Genomic DNA, 20,910 nt, shown 5'->3' with positions numbered 1-20,910 from the left:
CCATAATTCTGTGATGGAAAAGTTTTCATTTTTGTTTGAGTGGCTTCTAACATACATTCCACTGAGACATTACTGCAATCTGGAAGCCCTTCTTTACATTCAACCATGAGCGAAATATAGAACAATAAACATTAGGTTGCACTGTTATGGGAACTCCTCTTGGGCTTCCTTGTCCAACCCTGAGATGTTCAGTGTGAGAGAGGTTTTGAGGGGAAGATGTGGGAGAAAGGGAAAACAGATTTGGAGACAGGATATGTGCCTGCACTGCTTCTCCTTCCTCAGACCTTTAGACGGAAACATCTGCCTCCTTAACGCCCACTCTGACACACAAACACACAATAGGTCTCCTCCATCTGTGCATGCTGAGGAAGTGAATCCTGTCAGTGAGGATAAGAGGTTTCCCTTGAGGTGAGGTTCATGGCGGGGATAGAAAGTATGCAAAAAGGGGGAATGCTGATGCTAGTTGCTGCAGAGCTGGACAAGGCTATTCATCTTCACCCGAGGAATCTCACTGTATCTCTGTGTGTCCTATATATGCCTTGGCATGTGCATAGACGACTATGCTTGCACTTTTTAATGTATGGATGCTTGAACATTACTGCTTCTTACCTGCAGTATAGCTGTCCTGCAAGCTTGGGCCCAAAGGCCTGTTGGCTTCAGTACCAATATAGCATAGTGCAGCATGGGCTGTCTTCACAGTTCTTCACTAATTTACTGTTGTAGTCAGCAGCTGTCCGAGCTGATCAGTATAGATGAGCTATCTGAACCTCAAAGGAAGGGAAGATTTTATTCGGTGTCAAGAGGAGCATCGCAGAGCATAAAACAGTCTAACTGAGTCTGTCTTTCGCAGTGACAGAAGCTGTCATATATCTAGTGATGAATGTGATGGCTTTTTGATCATATGATTCTCTTTCTCTACTCTGTATTCAGGTCCCAAAGCTGCTGTCCATGGATCCGAAGAAGGGCTCTCGTGCTGGAGGAACACGAGTGACAATCATTGGCGAACACCTGGACATTGGTTCTCAGGTCAGAGTCAGGGTCAACAGCACGCAGGAATGCATCATCACAGAGTGAGTACCATTCCTTTTAACTCCCTTCGTGCATCCAGTCCCTTTCACGTCATGCAAATCTCAGGCTAGTCTAAAGTGGCAGGATTTCATACATTTCAAATTACAAAGACAAGTTTTAATAGTGTTTTCACGCTACTTGCTGTCAAAGTATAAAGTATAAAGTTTAATAACATGATTTGATATGTAAATGGTGCCAGTTTGTTATGCTGCATCTGTTCACAATTTGCGAATTGAAAGCAAAGTCAATCACAACTCTCGAGTTCTCTTTTTTGAGTCAAACATGTGTGTCAAGTTTATACAGTCAAGTCAGCAGCTCTACTTCTATCGCTGCATTAAGTGTCCACAGTAATCCTTTAGAATTCCGCAAATTTGCAATGAGCATAATTTAAGATTCTAAATGAAAAACACTGCAAACATTTCAAGACATGTTGGTTACAGTGTTTTCTCATCTTTCTTTTAGGAAAACAGATGAAACCATTGAATGCACCATGCCTCAGGCCTCGGAGGTACACACTGACTCAGTGACAGTGTGCGTGGAGTTTGAAAATCTTCCCTGCCAAAGCGCGGAACTTAGTGCCACATACACCTATGAGAAGAATCCCATCATCAGCAACATTCACCCCAAAAAGAGCTACCTCAGGTAGGTAGACGCCAGCACACACAGGAGTTACCATAATGCCTCAAACATCAGGGGCTTGTGTATCATCTTCTCCATATTGGGTTGTAAATAGCAGAGTCTGAGAAACAGTGTGTTTTCGGTGACATGTGTGCAGTTTTTCACACCCGCGGAACTGCTCTGCATTATTAGACTGGCCCCTGTGTCTCTTTTATATTGGTGCAGTGTCCCGCAGTATCTGCATACTGATAGGAATTTGATACATTTTTGTCATGGCTGAGATGTGACTCTCTGTTTGTGCATGTGGTTGTACGTGTTTCTGTGTGTTGTGTGTGCTGTGTGTGACACAGTGGTGGCAGGACCATCACAGTTACAGGGCAGGGATTCGATCTAGTGCAGAGTGTCACCATGCAGGTGCTTGGGATTGGACAAACAGTGAGTAATCAGCTACATTTGCTTTCTTTGTTTTCCGTGTAATACACGCTACGCCAGATACGCAAATATAGAAAATAAATGGAATAATTAAGGCATATATTTTTAACACTACTAGAAGATTGAAAACCTTAAAGGAATACTGCAACAAGAAATGACAATACATTAACTATTCCCCCAAGAAACCACAACTGGTCATTTTTCCACATTGTTTTTTGTGGGTAATTTTTATTAAACCTTCAGGCAGATTTTGGTAAATTCCAAGCTAAGTCCAAGCTAAGATCAAAACTTACCAGCAGGTAATTAGCCTCCATTTAAGGAAAACATGTGAGATTGCTATCAGCCCCTTTATATGCCATCCAGAGATCTTATTTACCAAAATGTTGTGTTCTCCTCCTGCAGCAGTGCGCAGTGCTGTCCTCCTCCATGATCACCTGCCTGTCCCCAGTGTCCAGCCAGTCCCAGCAAACCTCTGTGCAGTTCCTCCTGAACGGAGTCCTCTACACAGGGGACAGCCCTTTCTCCTCTGAGGACGACGCAGAGGAAGAGGATGGGGAGCCTCATAAAGGTCACTTCTCATTGGAGTATGTGGAAGATCCTCAGTTCTTCACCGCCAACAAGGAGAAGCTGATCAAACACCACCCAGGAGAGCCGCTGACACTCATCATCAATGTGAGCAGCACTGCAGACAGGAAGTTCACATTAATGCTTCAGTGACATGCTGGTCTGCACACTGTGGCTCGTTGTCACATTTCCTCCAGTAGAAAATTGTCCATATTTCACTTTCAGCTGCTTATTGATCACATATGACTTTCACACAGATACAATTAAAGACAGATGTGCAATAATAGTTTGCACTCGTACATGGGTCAAATGCCATATATCAGATCTTTATGAGCTATTATTCAAAACTAGGACTATTCTCCTCTTTCAACACTTTTTAGTAGAAAATGTTTTAAATAACCTAGAATGAACAGAGTTCAGTTACTGAAGTTTGGGCAGTGGAAACAGCATTTTTATTAACTTGTTGCGAAGTGGTGAAAGCCGAAATTTGGTGTAAATCTGGTCCAAAATCACAAACCCATCGATTAACGCCATTAAACTGTCTTAGCGGATCTAACTGTAGCGCCGCATGACGCAGTATTCATTCGCCACGCCGGTGGAAGTAGTCCCTGGCGCGACTTGCCTTCATGACGCAACACGCCAGAACAAGGTTTGTCTGTAATGAATTAAATTGAACTTGAAACGTCGTTGGTCAATTTTCTTTGGTGCTAAAAGATCCAATAGGGGCATGAATCTACAGTCATGTGATCAGCTGTGAGACACAGCTGATGCTAATGTCCACATGCTAAACTAGGCCCATTAAATTATCAGTGTAATATTCACCGTGTCCGTTTTTTTAGCTTCCAATGTTACCACATCAATGATTGTCTTTATAATTGGGTCGAAGTAGCAAAGTTGCGGATAATGTGCGAGATCACACAACACTGGCTCTTAGCCTGCGTTCAAACTCTGCATGGAATAAGTGATGGGATTTTCCTTGGCTCCAAAGGCAGCGCTGCTGAAAAGTGTGTGTGTGTGTGTGTGTGTGTGTCCCCCCTACTGTGAACAGCAAACAGGGTTTAATGTTTTTTTCCTTCATATTCACATAAAACACATCAAAGGTGTTGATTTCTGTTGGGGGCCTTACAGGGTTGGAGGGTGCAATGGCAGCTCAGTGGGAGGTCCTGTGGTGCTGTTTTCTGGCTGATCTGAGCACCTGTCTGCCTGGATTCATCACCCTAAAATGTTACCGGCTGTGACACAGTGCGACAGGGACACGCCAACAGCACAGACAGGAAAATATGAACATAGTGCCGCTTCCTCGTTCCGCGCTTTGAGTGTGTCGGGATGCGGCCCCTGCAGGAATCACTGCCTCAGCCTGTCTGCATGCGGGACTTGTGTGTTGTTTCCTGTTTTCACTTGGATGGTGAATTCCACTTATGGTGGACCTGAAGGCGGGTGACTGGGGAGAGAATGTGTGTTTGTTTAATAGGGAAACTTGCTACTGAGCCAGATCCTATATTAAGGTCCTGAGCTGGAATGTGGGTGGGTTTTGTTTGCCTTCACTCTGTTTTGGCCTTTAGATTTCATTGTTTTGGTCCAACAAGTTTAAGTGTGAAACTGCTGAGTTGCTTTCTGTGGTTGCACAGCGCATTCTACAATATGCTCATACATATTTTGTAATTTTCATGTGTTTTTGTTTCCGTCTATTTGTGTTACATGTCTGGATGCATATGTGTGCGTCTGCTTGTGTATGTGTTTTTTCTGCGTTAGGAAGCATTTGTTGACAGACCCAGGGGGTGGCATCCTGCAGTAGGGACGAGACAGGGCCCCAAGGGCGCAATCAAAGCAAGGAAGCACACAGGGGATAAACACACACAGACACACACATACATCAACAATTCCTTATTTGTCATTCTTATAGTCAAGGGAAATTACAGTTTCATATAAACCGGGTTATTAGGGTTGTTTCAACCATCGTTCCTCTTGGTAAAAAAAAAAAACATTATATACATACCAAGATAAATTCAGGCGAATATGAATAACGAGCAGTTGTATGGTCAGACAGATTGGAGATAAAACAACAGGTCAGCCTGCATAATTCGGCAGAGAAAACGTGGAAGTGGGAAATTATTACCCTATAATCTGGTCTGTTTTAAACGGCTGTCAGACACATCCAAGTAAAGGGTTATGAAAATCCAGCTCAAGGTAAAATCTGGTTTGTTCATAATCTGGATGACCATCTCTCTGCTCATGCTTCTTGCCTTGTAGTTGTGTTGTGTTTGTGTTGGGGATGGGGGTGAACTGTATAAAAATAATATGTTGTTACAAATCATACATTTCATTTTAGGAATAATATGACTATCCTTTCATACAGGCACTTTGTCAACAGACTATACAATGACAGTTTTAGCCTAATATGCTGTCACAAAAAATTAAATATGGATATTAGCATGTTTTACATTCATAGGGTCATGATTTAATTTCCATCAAAGGGGCTGCAGTGGATGCTGCATCTACTATAAATGGTCTTAATACTATTTTCATGAAGCCCTTCCTGTGTACTCATAACTCCATGCTCACAATTAGTTTAGCAGGCTTTCTATTTCAGATTTGGACTGTCCAAGCTTTGATAACTCTGATGCTATCACAGTGACATGATCAGGGTCTTTTGTTTCTCTAGAAGGCAGTTGTTTTAACAGGCTTTGTGGAGCTATCGTGAGGTAGTGAGGTACTGAGGACTTGAATGAAACAAGCTCTTTAAAGTAGCCAGCAAGAAGCAGAGCTTGGATTAACACAGGACAGAGTTAGAGTGATAAAGGAGGCCGGGCAGCTTATTCCAACGGGCTCCTGTTAAGGCCCTGAGAATGTTATTTTGGGCAGCGGCAGGGATGACTGTCAGCAAGTTTGTTTGTAGAAACTTCCCTGGCCGTGTGAGAAAGGCAGAGGGAATGTTTGCTGCTTTAAGCTGAACTCTAGACCAAACTGGATGAGCTTCCTGCTGGCTTCCTCTGTGTGACAGCTTTGTGACAGGCCCGCCACAGCACGGTTTCTATGTGTGTGTCCATATGTGTGCGTGAATGTGTCTGCACATATGTATGGGGTAAAGCTGCTATGTTCTATTTGGATCTTATCCGTGCCTGTTCAAAGCAGGCCCCTCTTCCCTCTCTCTCTGACCAGCTGATGTCTGTTTTTGTTCATTTTCTGGCACAGAAAGGGCCGAGCGATCTGGAGCTGGTGCCAGAGGAATATTCGGTGATGATTGGCTCTTATCCTTGTAACATCAGCTTCCATAATGACCAGCTGTTTCACTGCACTATCAATGGACTGCTGAGCTCACATGAGAGTGAGCTACCTGTTACGGTAAGAAGTACACATTTGTATGAAGCATCAAAACACACCCAGACTTTTGTTGAAAATACTACTCTTTAGACCCAGATGATTCAAGGATATCATCTATTTTTGAGTCCAAAATTTGTCAATCCAGACCATCTGTGGTGTTCTTTCAAACAGATTTAATCTAAACACAGTGATTTTTGTGTGTGTCTCTGTATGTATTATGAATGGTCTCTACTCTCTGGGCATGCCACCATGAATCAGCATTTACTGTGGGTGGTGAGCCTTCGCTCTGTGCCACAGCGCTACAAGAGAGTAGCAAAATGTTTACCACTTACCCTTTATCTCCTTAAACCCTCCTATCAGCCCCATCCCCCATCGGCGGCACCATCATCTGTCATGCAGACTCTGATTTCACTCCTCACTTGTGTTTTTATTTTGTCTCCGAGTCCTCTCCATAACAATACAAGGTCTTAATCAAGACATGGCTGAACTCTGCGCAGTTTTGATAAAAGCAAACACTCTTTCCTCTTCCTCGCGTTTCCCATCTGTGTTTTGATAGGGCTTTATAATGGGGAGAAAAGCATTCATCTATATTTAAATATGAGCCAAACTGTAAGTGGTTTGCTGAAATAGCTCAGAAACATACGTTAGTTTCTCTGTCTGTCAGTTGTGTTGTACTGTACAGACACTTTTCCCTACTTTGACACAAAAATAGAAGGAAAACGCTTTTATTTCTCCCGGTGTGTGTATGTCTCTAGCTCTTCCTGTGTACCTGTAGCTAACTCAAGTGTCCACCCACCCCCCGTCGGTCTGTCAGAATGTCTGAGAATAAACACAGGCAATTAGGAAAGACATAAAGCCAGGGCAAGGGTCAGATGAGATGCCATAATAGAAATGGGTGGGCTGCCTGCACTTGAGCTATGAGCATGATTTGTGTGCACATTTGACAGGGGCATAAATACACAGCGTATGTATATAATCCTTTGTGTTGGCACATTTGAATAAATGCATGCGTGTTTTGCTGTTGCATAGCTTATGGCCATTTGTATTCCTTCAGTTGCTTTTGGTGGCAAATCTATTTTTACATGCCTGTGTTGTGCTTGGCTCTGAAGTAGAGTTGAGCTACAGAAGTAGATGTAGGGAAGCAGTGTTTTTGTACTCCAAGTGAAACAGGAACATGGAACAATGGCATTTTCCCCTCCATTACACTAGGTCTGGTTGTTGCAGTCTCGAGAAGAGGGCCTTCTCTTGCCTGGTCTGGGTAAACAAATGCCCGGACTGGTAAGCGGCAGCAAGGGAAAAGGAAGAGAATCAAGGAGCCTAGTGAGCAAGTTTCCCCCTCAGAGTAAAACCAGTATAAGAAGGACTTGGTTTGAGGATTCGAGGTTTTTCATCTAGGGCTTCTTTTCATGAAGTATGTTCGGATTGGGGAAGGATGTGAGCGGGGACCACAGAGACCCTGCTGACTAATCAGTAGGCAGAAGTGAAAGTCCTTTTCTTTTCACATCTGGGCTACTCTGAACTGAGCAACTCCAGTAGCTGCAGTATGAGACAATTTTTCAAAATCCACAGTGTCCACAGTAATTTTCTCAGGTGTTACTGCACCTGTGTCCAGGAGAAAAGGGTGCAGTGAGAGCAGTTGTGCCTGTGTGCAGACACTTGTGTTCCCATTAAGCAAAAAATTACACTGCGTGCAGAAATCCTCAGCGTACACTCTGTCTCTTCCCAATACTTCTCCGTTTGCTTCTCTCTCGCTGCCTCTAAAACATAATTTGCTTTGATATTATAAGGGCATGATTGTAGAATTCCAGTACAATGATATTATTTAGCATTTCTGAGAGCAACGGCCACAGTGGGTTCCGCTCAAGACCATCCATCATTTGACAACCAGGTTGTACAATCACCCTACCTTCAACTTCAATTTTTAGGAAGATCTCTCGATCCCTTTTCATTTTCCCTCATTTGTACTGCTTCGAGTTGATATGAGTCATTTGCTGCCATGTCCTATCATACCCAAAATTTTAATGTGTAGACGACTAGCATGAGTAATAGAATGAACAGGAGGTAGAAGTTCATTTCAGCTCATTTCAGTTCTGTCTTTCTCTCTCTAGGTACAAGTTGGTAACTTCCGTCACATTATCGCCAAAGTCCAGCTTGGTGGAAGTGAGTTGGCCATTGTGGTATCCATTGTGGTGTGCTGTGTGCTGCTGCTGCTGTGCACTGTGGGTAAGTCGTGTACGCATGCTCAACAGCTGATGATGGATGCTCCAGATGTGATACAGATTAAAAGGGATTTGGCCATCATAGTTTCTTGCTTCATCCCTCTACTCGCTGTAAAAAAGACCTGCTCACTTGGCTGTGCACTCCATCTCTGTGCTCATGTGTGTCTGTCCGTGTGTAGTCTCAACTGCAAACTGCAGCGCAGGTGTATGGGTGGAAATTGGTGCTAGTGTGTTTTTTGTCACATTTCCCAGCATTTTCAGAATCTACTTGCAAAGCCGTTTTGTTTTCTTGTCAGACTTTGTGTAACCATAGTTTAAATCATTTGTGCAGAAATTTAATTTTCACATTCAGAAACGTTACTTTCAATGAAACCGTCGCATAATTACACGTTCACAGTCACATACGCACATGTTTTTCCCACACTTACAAAATATTATGTAGAGCTATTTATGAACATAATTTCATGGTCTCAAAATCTTTGAGACTCAGTTCCGGTTCTGATTATTATGTTTCTAATTTAGTGGAAGCTGTTAGTGTGATAACAGTTTGTTTGTTGTTTTTTTTTTTTGCTTTTGCTTTTTCAGCTCTTGTAGTTTACTGCACAAAGAGTCGAAGGGCAGAACGCTACTGGCAGAAAACTCTGCTCCAAATGGAGGAGATGGAGTCCCAGATCAGAGAGGAGATCCGTAAAGGTATTCTTACAAAACAGCACACACATACACAAAAAAAAAACAAAAAAACACAAACACACACCATTACAGTGTGTTAGATGACAAATAATGGTTTGTGTCAACTGACAAGAAAAAAGAAGACAAAAATATTGATCACATATATTTGTATATATATCTATTTGCACATGTCTGTGTGTGTCGTCTGTAAAATGTGTGTTTGTTTGAGATTTTTTTTCTGCCATAAGGTGGGAGGGGGATATAACGGTTGACAGATTTGTGCCTAGTAAGTGTGACTCATAAAATACAGAGTCTGACAAATGATCAGTCACACACAGACACACTCAGTGGTCACATCGCTTTGGCTATGTCTCCACTACACGAACAAGGTCTGCGTGTGTATTTATGTGTTTGTTCATCCCTGTGTCAGTGTGTATTTGTGTGTGTCTAGGTCATTAGAGTAAAGCCGTGTGAAGGCCACTGCACGTCTGAGCAACCAGATTTATGGTGTAGAGATGGAGGGGGACGGATAGAGAAAGAGAAATGGAGGGAGGAAGTGATAGGAGCAAGAGTCAGGGCCACGAGTCCGAGGAAAAGCAGAAGAGTGGGGAGGGGGAGAGGAGGAGACGAGAGGTTATTTAGTCACAAGACAAGGATAGATTCGTGGGCGAGCTCAAGGGGAGCATGCAAAAAGCAAGGGATAGTTTTGCTAATCGGAAAGATGCGATAAAAGCAAAACAAGGACGAGCGACAAACTGTGGGAAATGGATATATTCCAGGTTAAGAAACGGGAGGGATTGTCTGAAAAGAGGCAGATGGGAGGTTTTGGTATCCAGCCCTGTGTCTAATCAGAAGTAGATGTTGTGAACTGACTGGTGGTTTGGAGGACACTTCAGCAAGCAGGGGGATAAATAACCTGCAGGAGTGAGGAAATATGTTTTAAATCCCTTAGGTTTGGTATTGCCTTTTTTCTGCACAAACAGTGTGAAGAAACTGGTACTGTAACCTAAATATGTCTCTCATCCTGCTACAGGAAGCACTTTTCCATAAAGGGATCTCCAGTGTCTCATTAGAGGAGAACATTATCCTCTCCAAGAACATGCTACCCCAATAAAGTGGCTACAATATTAGCAAGCAGATTAAACCCAGTGTGTGGACTTGCTGATGCTGTTTTCGCATGTAAACCTCAGCCTGCACACATGTTTTGGATGAGGCCTCAGACTGGATTTGGCTGCTCTGATTTGTCATTTGGTAAATATTTGTGAGTGTGCTGTGCTGAGCTGCACAATCTCACAAAGAGGAGGGAGAAGAGAGAAAGATCAGAGGATTAGCGTTTGGTATATTTAGTACTGAACCAGAGCATGACACCAGGTCTAAGAAATTAAACGATGCAATGTGTTCCATCTAAAGCTTGGAAGAATTTTCGATTCATTGCATTAGCCTGCAAGCTGATTTCTGACTTGTTTTGCTTAGCAACAAATGAAGCTTAATGAGCCAGCTATATTAAAGCACTGTGGTTTAAAAACAATCCCATGATTTATGAACATTTCTGTTCAGGATTTGCAGAGCTGCAGACGGACATGACAGATCTAACCAAGGAGTTGAATCGCAGCCAGGGCATCCCCTTCTTGGAGTATAAACAGTTTGTCACACGGACCTTCTTCCCCAAGGTGAGAAACCCTATTTTTCTTCACTATCTGATTTTACCTTGCATTGTGACAATGCCATTTTTCTCAATGGGGCTTTCAATTTTGTCCACCTTCATGTCCTATTTAACTTTTCCCACTGCCAGTAATATGCAGGATAAGAATTCACCCTGGAACCTTTAAACATATAGTAGTCGTCTAGGGAAGTGTGCCTCAGTTTGGCACCCTGCTGGAGAGTTAATGTGTTTTCTATAGGTAAGCATTTTTCTGATGTGCGATCCACCCCGAAGGTAGACTGTGGGTCTATCTGTGGGTGGGTGTTTTTCCACCGGTACAGACAGACAGCACTCAGCAGGCTTTGTCTTCCAACCACAGGCATGGACTTTCAAGGAGACAGAACAATGGCGGGCACTGTGACAAGGAAACTTTCCCCCCTGATTTCTCAAAACACACTCTTCACTCAGCTCACACACCCACACAGTTTTGCAAGTATACATGCTCTTGTGCAATTTCAGTCTCACTGGCTTGTTGCAGTGGACACTGAACACTGTCTTTGGGTTGTGAAGGAAGTGAGTGGGGAGAGTGTTTAAGAGTCGCATAGAAGGAAACATAAACTCAAGCGTTGCTACTTTGGTATTGTCTTTCCATAAGACAGAAAACGCCCAACTTGTTTTTCCACTACAGCTTCTGGTTCTCTAAGATTACACACACATACACAAAGCAGTGTTACACTTAGACACAGTTAAAATACCAGCCAAATGTAGCTGTCCTGAAATGACAGTCTATGTTGAAAGGCTGCCTCTTAGCTCTAGGTCAGTTTGTCTCTAAAGCCATTAAGGCTCATGACATTTTGTGTCACAGTGTCATCTTTCCTTTTCATGGTGAGTCGGAGTCTATTCAAGGCCCTTTGGTTCCAGATGGCAAAATTACAGCCAACGTCTCAAGGCCATCTCTTCTTCTTTCCCCTGTCTATCTATGTGTCTGTGTTTATCAGCGGAGCTTTGTATCAGGGTTTTCTGTGTATGTTTGTGTGTGTTTCAGATGTGTTCAGATTATGAGAAGAGTTTGGTCCAGCCCGTCTATGAGAATGATGCACTGGGCCCTCGAGCACTGCCAGAGACTCACCCGCTCCTTCAGGACTGGCAGGTGAGGGGTTAAACCATTAGGATGTTGAGTTAAGTTGCACTTCCTTCTGCCAGAGTGCCTTGATTCGGGTTCTTTTTTTACTCCCTTCTTTCTCAACTGGGTCACGCTGAAGCTTACTAAAGCTTCACTGTGGACTTGTTGAGGAGGAGTAAAGAAAGGCACATGGCATGTTTTTGTCTTTGCGTGTTTGATGTAATGAATGTGGAACACGTCAGTATACTGTATGCGTTTGTGTGCAATTTCATGCTTTTGTATATGTGTGCATGCGTGAATACTAATGTGTGGAATTCATTGGCTTGTAATGAGTGATTTTCTGCTTGTCAAACAACACACAGTCCACAAGTTACTGGTTGTTGACACACTTCCCACTGGCTTTTGGACAACCAAGCAGTGTGCTATTCATTGAAATCCATCTCTCGTCATTGTTATGTGTGTGTGTGTGTGTAATGGAGGGGCAGATGGGAGTGAGAGTTATGAAGAGAGTGGGAGAGGCAATATGCATTTTCACACACCCCCAGTGTGAATGTGCGCAGAAAGTGAAAGCACTTGCAAGTGTATGTGCGCACATTAGAAAGAGAGAAAGTAACGATTGCAGCGCTAGTTTTGGGTCGGCAGCCAGGGGAGACTGTCTAACGGTGATGAAGTGCCTTGGATCCACTTTGTCTTCCCAGGAAGTGTTTTCCAGGTCACAGCAAATAAATCTCACAGGCGAGCATTTATCTTAATGGACACCCCTGTTCTCCTTCTGTCAGGCTGCAAACCACACCATATGGCTGCAGTCCAGGGGGAAGACTCCATCACACTGCTGCTTAGTCGCACCCATAGATAGACCATACTCATTAAGCCGACTCGGCACATTCGGGGACAATCGCACACAGTCAGGGACTCGAGCATGAGATACGGATACCAAACAGAGGACCAGAGAGGGATGTGCCATAGGAAACAGAGGGAAGAGCGATGATAGAAGGATGAAATGTTCACTTTATGGGTCACTTGAGAAGAGACATGGTAAAATAGATTAGGGAAGGCACAGCAGGTGTTTAATGTAGTTTAGGTGAAATCGCGCACAGGAATAATTGTTTCACACCCACCCCTTTTCTCTTCTGTCATCAGGCCTCCAACACAACAAGGCCTAATATTGAAGAAGGCATAACCCTTTTCTCCACGCTTCTCAATAACAAACACTTCCTGATCACGTTTGTCCATGCCTTGGAGCAGCAGAAGGACTTTGCAGTGCGAGACAGGTAACCGCTTCAACCAGTAAATGTTGACAGAGTTGACAGAAAATAAAACATCTTACTAGATTGACTCCAGGCCGTCAGATCAGTAGAATTTCTTCACACAACTGTGAGAAGCTTATTTCACCTGCATGGTCACTTTTCATGTTGAATTTAGCAGTGGTAGGATATTGTTAGGTATTTTTTAAAACCGCTACACTGAATATTCATTTCAGGTCGTATTGGTCGCACTGATACACCAACAGTGAATTAGCACCCAACTTTGTGTCTGTCTCATCTCCACATAGTGTTTTGCTGTCTTTCATCTCATTGTTTTGGTTTTTGAACCCATGACTCTAATCTTTGGTTTATTCTCATTGCTCAAGTCATCCTGGTCACTGACCACAGTAGACATCTGTTTTGGTGGAAAAATCCACTGTGTAACTCTAACCGCTAGCATCCGATGGCAAACATGCACACTAAGCAACCAACCAGTGAAGAAGCGTTGAGCTGATACAAATCCAGTTAATGGAAGCTGATAGAGACCACAATCAGAGCTAAAAGAAAAGAAAGTATATAGGGTTACCAAGTGTCCTACACCACGACCACAAGTAGTTTCAACCAAAGACCAACAGTTTTGTTTTGTTTTGTTTTTTCATGTTGTGTTAGTGGAATTACATTATACAGATTTCTCAATTTGTTCACTCTTTTTTTTTTTAACCTCTCATGAATCTATTTTTAGCTAGAAAAAACAACATTAGCAACACCATCTTCACCTATCTTGGTCACACATCGCTGTAATTGCTCCAGTCTCCCTAAAACTAGCCAGTCATTGTGGAGAAACTGAGAAATTCCAGACCTCATCCCTGTGCCAACTTCGCATCAGCACTAAGTGACTGATGTAGTCTCTTTCTCCTGGATTACTGAGGCTTTGTTCGGGAAATCCCCTGCACCTCTGGATTTAGTCACCCCGACACTCCCTGCATTAGATCAGCCTTTTATTTGGCTCTGCAGTCACAGGTGCCGTGGGGAGGAGTGAACCTTGTTGTTGTTCCACTAATGTATGTTTTTATCTGACACTGACCACACACACTGACAGGGCATGTTTGCAAAGACTGTTTTTGCTCATCTGTCTCCTCATTAATCTGTTTTCCCATCCATCAGATGCAGCCTGGCGTCTCTGCTCACCATCGCCCTTCATGGTAAACTAGAGTATTACACCAGCATAATGAAAGATCTGCTGGTGGACCTGATTGATGCTTCGGCCTCAAAGAACCCCAAACTGATGTTGCGCCGTACTGAGTCTGTCGTGGAGAAAATGCTGACCAACTGGATGTCCATTTGCATGTACAGCTACCTCAAGGTGAGGATGGAAAAGAACAAGGCTGTGGAAAGCAATGAGGCCGATTAGAATAAATATTTGCCACAGGTCTGACTCCACCTCTCACATTCTTCAGGAAACTGTGGGTGAGCCTTTCTTCCTGCTGCTGTGCGCAATCAAGCAACAGATTAACAAAGGATCTATAGACGCCATCACAGGGAAAGCCCGCTACACTCTCAACGAGGAGTGGCTACTCCGGGAAAATATTGAGGCCAAGCCACAGGTTTGATACCTCACATACATGTATATTTATCCTCCACAGCCTCGGTTTTGCTGAACAGAGGTCATTGTCAGACTTATGTGTTCAATTAGTAAGGTCTCAATCATAACGGAATTGAAAAGGTTGTGAAGTGTATTCCTCTGCATTTGCTTTCGCAGAACATCAACGTGTCATTCCAGGGCTGTGGCATGGACTCGCTGTCTGTCAGGGTCATGAACACAGACACAATCTGCCAGGTGAAGGAAAAAATCATAGAAGCCTTTTATAAAAACCTGCCATTCTCCCAGTGGCCCCGAGCCGAGGATGTAGACCTGGGTAAGAGCACATTTTCTCTGATTATTTTCATCCCCTCCTATGCCCACCCATCTGAGATATAGTAATCTCCTTTGCAAAAGGTCAATTCTTCTCATGAAACTCAACTAACCTGAGGCTGCAATATAATAAATGACAGAATGCATTGAGGAGAGTGTACAGTCATAATCACAAAGAGTTATTGCTTTCAAAAGCTGGGCAGCCTGCAGAGCTGATTTGATTAATGGCCTGAGAATATTTCCACAGGTCATGACATGGAAAGTTAGAGTGTAGCTGCAGTCCGTCTCACATATATTCTTTTCCAAATTTAGGATGGAATTGTCTGATATCACTGTCCTCCCCCTTTCTGCTTTTTGTTACCTCCAGAGTGGTTTGACTCTGGTAGCAACAGTAAACTTCTGCAGGACCTTGATAACTCCTCAGTGATGGAGGATGGACGCAAGAAGCTCAACACAGTCTTCCATTACCAGGTGTGTGTTTGCGTGAGATGTGCCTGTGTATCTCTGCCATTGTAACAGTGGGGGCTCTGAAGGTGATAATTTCAGGATCCTCTGGAGAATACTCTCTGCTATACATTTAGCTGGAGGCTGTTCCTCTTGTATGCTCAGGTGGACGATGCGTTTTTTTTCTGATTGCGTTGTACAGGTCATTCACGCCAGCTTAGCTGCGAAGGAGCACTCCGGCGCTTCGTCTGAATTTAGACATACAGTACAAGACAGAAGTTCAGTTAGGCTGACTATATACACATATAGTACAATAAAGTTTGAGTAATATTCATCAAATGGCCATTTCTGACAGCTGATGATAAAGTGCAAAATTTTCAGGAAGGTAGTATGACTCAACTGCTGAGCAGCATATTTTTTGACTGAGGTCTGCCAGAAAGGATGGTCCCTTTGAGAGTGACTGTTGGCCTGTTGCAAAAAAAAAAAAAAAAAAATGATAGATGTGGGGGAGGGGGCTTCTGAAACTGTTTGACCATTCAGCAAGAATTTACAAGTAACTTATAATACCTCGAAAATAACTGGGGACGTTTATTTAAATTAGGAATAATGCAATTTAGTAGTGTTTTGTTTTGTTTTTTTTTTCCACTTCATCTACATGTTTGGAAATATGAATACTGCTCATGTTAGTCACTAGGTGTAATGAATAGGTCTAGTTTATCCATTAGCTTCTTACAATTCTTATATTTTGTGTGCCCACCCTTTCCTTTTAAATCATACAAATTGTATGATGTTGAGATCAGTCTATCTCAGTCTAGTTCCTACAGAACAAGCCTTGTCTCTGGAGAGAATCTAGTTGTGCGTTTGAGCCCCCCTAAAGCTCCCTAAAGCTCTTCCACTGAACTGTATGGAATTTTACTCTCACTAATGTGATCACAGAGAAACATTCCCCCATCAGAAAATGAGAATAAGTAAGTTTTTTTTTACCTAAATACTAAAATAAATCATAATTTGTAAGTCAGTTTAAATAATTTGTCTTGTAGTTAATATATTTGCTTAAAATATGTGTTTAAAATAAACAGATTGAACATACACAGCATCCCACAGCGTATAAAATCATAAATATAATTATAAATATACAAGAATGCACTCAGCATTATCCTTGTTTCATCAATTTGTAGTTGCATGTGCACAAGATGCAAAGATAATAATTTGTAATTGTGAACATTTAATTCAAAGTTTTACATTAGTTGATAGAAAAAGCGTGTACTTAAAGTCACACTTACCCAGAACCAACTTTTAACAGATATGGAACAAATATAACGCCATGCACTGGTAGCCCGTTAAGAGTCCGTATGTGTGTTGTTTATGTCTCTATTTATTTGTGCGTGAGTGTGCCTTGACCTTTGACCCGTTACCTGTATTTGCTAAGTGTTCTGTTTAGTTTTCGCTGAGCCATGGGGACAGAGCTGTGAAAGCAGCGAGCTGTAGCTTGTACTAACAGTCTGGGTTCACTGGCAAGGCTGTTCAATCCATTTCACCACGGCTTGACTTTAATGGGCCCAGCCAGGCTCCCGCAGACTTGCCACCAGTCTACATGCATGCAAGGACACCACACACGCATACGCACAAACACACGTGCCTCTCAAAGCCACACTTGCGTGGAGGTCATGCTTAATGATGCTGTGCTGGTGCACCCCAGCTCACCCCTGACCCCGTGCCCTCTCTCATCTTTCCTCCTTCCTGCCTTTCTCTTTCTTCTCTCCCTTTGCAGATCCCAGAAGGGGCATCACTGGCCATGAGCATGAAAGACAAGAAAGACAACACTCTGGGGAGAGGTACGTCACCTTCAAAACACACCCACTCTCCGTCATTTTGTCGCCCACACTCACCGCCGCTTGGATAAATACACACACTCACTCGATCACAAGGAACAGTACATGCTTAGTTGACCACGAGGACATGACACACTCATGTAAGCATGAATGAAACCACACACCCTTCATCCCCAAAAGGCACAGCAGCCATCCAAACACTTGCACCTCACAAATCACAACACATATGCGTTGAGGTTATGCTACTGCCTAATGTAGAGCTCCTTTCCACGTTCTAGATGTAATGCATTAACAAATGTCAGCTTGTGGGTTAAAATGTGACACATGTTGGACTGTTGTCCAGCCACAAGTTGGAAAATAATGACTGTCCTGCCTGTTGACAGATGAGTTTACATGCAGACTTTAATGGGCTTGTCCATTCATTGTCTAAGGTCTAACTTCTATAATCAGTACCAGACCAGAGCTCAGTTCTGCTCGGAGTACGTCCCTCAAAGCCTCTCCCCTCAGTAATACAGGGCCAAAAATAGGCTTATGTCGACCAAACCTGGCTTTGGCTTCAAAGCGTCAAGGGGGTGTTATGATGCTGTAGTGCTCCCTGGCTAATATAGAACACTGTCCTGCCTCTGATCGGTGTTGAGGGTCTGGCCTGAGGCCCGCTGGGCAGGAGAATCTCTGGCAGCTCAACCTGCAATAAGAATATGCTCGGTGTGTGCGTTTTTTGTGTGTCTGTGAAACAAATGCCTGTCTTTGTTTTTGCTGGTGTGTGTAATCATTTACTGTATTTGTTTGTGTCTGCATTGATGCTTGTGTTTGGACATGTGTCTGCATGCATCTCTCTATGTGCTTCTGCATGTGTATGGGCGTGTTTGTGTTTAGACCTATATATAAACCAGCAAGGTTTAATGCTCCTTCCCAGCGTTGGCCGAGAATTACCATCTCATTACACTGGCTCCAGAGCCAATCACGGACCCTGTGTGTCTGTCTCCCTTAATCTCTTTCCTTTCTCTCTCCTTTCACTCGTAATCTTTCTTTTTCATTCTCTCAGACAGCTCCCCTCCCCTACCGGCCCACAGTCCACCTTAATCACTTTCTCCTCTCGCAAGTACTCTATCTCTCCTGCTCTCCTGTCAATCTCCCCCTTGTTTTTTTTTTCCTCTCCTTTCTATCTGTCACACACCTCTGCGTTCCCTCCTCCTGTCTCCTCTCATTCTTTCAGGACTCGAACATGCTGATTGCACATTGTTTCATGCTGTGTTTCCTTTTTTTGCATGTTTCTCCTCAGTCAAAGATCTGGATACGGAGAAGTATGTACATTTGGTGAGTACCTCCAAATACATAATCGGAGCATTTCCCGAAGGTGATTGCCAGTGCTTTTCCTGTGTGTGTCAATGTTAGTCAGCCAAGAGAAGGCCCCATAACAGAGAGAATGAGGGTGAACAAAGGTGAAAAGGAAAGCTGCTGAGAGGACATGACAGCACTAATGCTCCTTAAGCTCTTTTATAAACGTCAGCCAAGATATGGGCCCTTTGACTTTAGAATAATGAGTTCCTTGGAACACAATTTGCCGGGTGAATAGTTAGTTTTACAGGACACCTCTGTAGTCCTTTTTTGACACACGTAGATAGAATTTGGCTGATTTTTCTTTCCCTTAACTCCATTTAGGCCTGTATGAGCAAGCCAGAGATAGGATCCTGTACACAGCAAAATGAAAAAAAAAGACATTTCCCTAACCCCCGTCACTTCCCAATTCTGCCTGTTAGTAAGTGTGCAAAATACCCTGATGTGATTTCTGGATCATGTGTCACATCATAAAACTGAGAATTCCCCTCTGGCAGCTGAGACAGCAGGGACAATGGAGCTTTCATTTATCATGTCCTGCGGGAAGTTGTTGCTTCAACCTATGTGCAGTATGTTGACCTTCAGCCTTTGTTGCGTTCCAGGTCCTACCTCATGATGAGCTAATGGAGACCAAGAAGTCACACAGACAGAGCAACCGCAAGAAGGTGCTGCCTGAAATCTACTTGACACGGCTGCTGTCGACCAAGGTGTGCAGAAACAGGAGACCACTTGTGTTGCCATATCTATGTCATCGTTCCATTTCATGGTTTTATTACCCGTATTAGCCTGAGGAGCCAAACAGAAATTCCATCACATGACATGAAAAAATGTCTATGCGTATTTATGAGCCGCCTTTTTCCTTTTCTTGTACAGGGAACTCTTCAGAAGTTCTTAGATGATCTCTTTCAGGCCATCCTAAGCATCCCCCCGGACCGGCCTCCTCTGGCTGTCAAATATTTCTTTGACTTCCTGGAGGAACAGGCAGACAAACGGGGCATCACAGACCCAGACACCCTGCACATCTGGAAAACCAACAGGTAGAACACCTGACAATACAATTAAAGTCCCATTTGGTTGCATCACAGGGGAAGTGTGTGGCTTAGAAAGTTTATCTTACCCTCCCTGTGTCCAGTTTACCTCTGCGTTTCTGGGTTAACATCCTGAAGAATCCTCAGTTCGTGTTTGACATTGATAAGACGGATCACATGGACGCCTGCCTGTCTGTTATCGCCCAGGCTTTCATAGATGCCTGCTCCATCTCCGACCTGCAGTTAGGCAAGGTGAGTCTGCCCATCATTTTAAAGCTTTCACTGTCCCTGAGTAAAAAATGACACTTCTTCTTAGTCTTCCCAAAGTTTTGGGGCTTTTGGCGTGAACCAACACACAGAGAGACAGAGACCAACAACCACTCGCACTCACACTCAGACCTACAGACAATTTAGAGTCACTAGCTAAGCCAAAAATGACGTCTTTGGACTGTGGGAGGAAACCCACGCAGACATGGGGAGAACGGCACATAGAAAGGCTCCAGGCCCATGAATCAAACCCGCTACCTTCTTATTGTGGGGCAGCAGCGCTAACCACTATGCTGCCGAGCTGCCTGGATGGTCATTCACTACGTATTTTTCACTTCATCTGTCTTCCTGGCACTCCTGGGGAGACTCATGCCACATCTTTCTGTCTTTCCGCTTGTCTCTCTCTCTCTTTCTATATGTGTATATATTTATTCTACACGCGCGCGCGCGCGCGCACACACACACACACACACACACACACACACACACACACACACACACACACACACACGCACACACACAGACACAGACATACCTCCCAAGTACCCCTGTGAACCCTCATCCCAAAGCCTTCAGACTGTCAACTCCATCTACCTCTGCTCATGTTATTCCAGCCCAGTCGGCTGATCCAAGGTCACATGTGTGTGTGTGCGTGTGAGTGTGTGTGTGCATTTCAATGTCCTCACTGCTCACAAATCCGTCTCATCCCTCAGACACCGTGACCCTGAGCACGCTCTGCTTCCTGTCTCTCTCTGTGACTAGTTTCCTCCCTGGAGGAAGTCGAGGACTCATCAAATAATACTATTCTTTCACGGAGAAACACTCTGATTTATATACCTCATTTCCAAAGCCAGTGCACTCAAATGTCCATGCAGGCAGATACATACCTATGGGCACCCAGACATGATGTGTCTGTAGCCTCCTCATTAACATGTCACAGCTGGCTCTGAAAGTTCAGTGCTGCAGAGTCACCAGGTTTAGGGACCTGGCCACATTCTCTCCTGCAGGTCAAGGAGACTGGCATGACACACAGCACATTTTCCCCGCGTGCGAGCCGTGCTTATTTGTGCATGTATATGAATGTGTGTGTCAGCCTCAGGCCAAGACAGTGAAGGGTACAGGGTCTGGATTAGCACAGCAGGGGTGAGAAACAGGGGTAGGAAACTAAGCAGCGCTAGCTGTTTCCACG

At 43.7% G+C, this 20,910-nt stretch overlaps 1 protein-coding gene across 1 annotated transcript in view; it reads left to right on the top strand.

Moving 5' to 3' along the window:
• Positions 1 to 20,910, top strand: part of plxnd1 (plexin D1) — a 56,803-nt gene that overhangs the window by 32,454 nt on the left and 3,439 nt on the right. The window contains exons 15-33 of the mRNA XM_029506105.1: positions 931 to 1,070; positions 1,531 to 1,710; positions 2,037 to 2,121; positions 2,521 to 2,790; positions 5,875 to 6,024; positions 8,112 to 8,226; positions 8,808 to 8,915; positions 10,449 to 10,561; positions 11,579 to 11,683; positions 12,797 to 12,927; positions 14,065 to 14,263; positions 14,358 to 14,504; positions 14,660 to 14,816; positions 15,180 to 15,283; positions 17,028 to 17,091; positions 18,371 to 18,405; positions 19,029 to 19,133; positions 19,300 to 19,463; positions 19,559 to 19,706. Of these exons, the coding sequence (XP_029361965.1) occupies positions 931 to 1,070; positions 1,531 to 1,710; positions 2,037 to 2,121; positions 2,521 to 2,790; positions 5,875 to 6,024; positions 8,112 to 8,226; positions 8,808 to 8,915; positions 10,449 to 10,561; positions 11,579 to 11,683; positions 12,797 to 12,927; positions 14,065 to 14,263; positions 14,358 to 14,504; positions 14,660 to 14,816; positions 15,180 to 15,283; positions 17,028 to 17,091; positions 18,371 to 18,405; positions 19,029 to 19,133; positions 19,300 to 19,463; positions 19,559 to 19,706 (2,520 nt within the window). The remainder of the gene's footprint in view (positions 1 to 930; positions 1,071 to 1,530; positions 1,711 to 2,036; positions 2,122 to 2,520; positions 2,791 to 5,874; positions 6,025 to 8,111; positions 8,227 to 8,807; positions 8,916 to 10,448; positions 10,562 to 11,578; positions 11,684 to 12,796; positions 12,928 to 14,064; positions 14,264 to 14,357; positions 14,505 to 14,659; positions 14,817 to 15,179; positions 15,284 to 17,027; positions 17,092 to 18,370; positions 18,406 to 19,028; positions 19,134 to 19,299; positions 19,464 to 19,558; positions 19,707 to 20,910) is intronic.

The sequence above is a fragment of the Echeneis naucrates genome, chromosome 7, assembly GCF_900963305.1.
Source record: "Echeneis naucrates chromosome 7, fEcheNa1.1, whole genome shotgun sequence".
Classification (NCBI taxonomy): Eukaryota; Metazoa; Chordata; class Actinopteri; order Carangiformes; family Echeneidae; genus Echeneis; species Echeneis naucrates.
The sequence above is the reverse complement of the archived record's forward strand: the minus strand, read 5'-3'. Positions and strand labels throughout refer to the sequence as shown.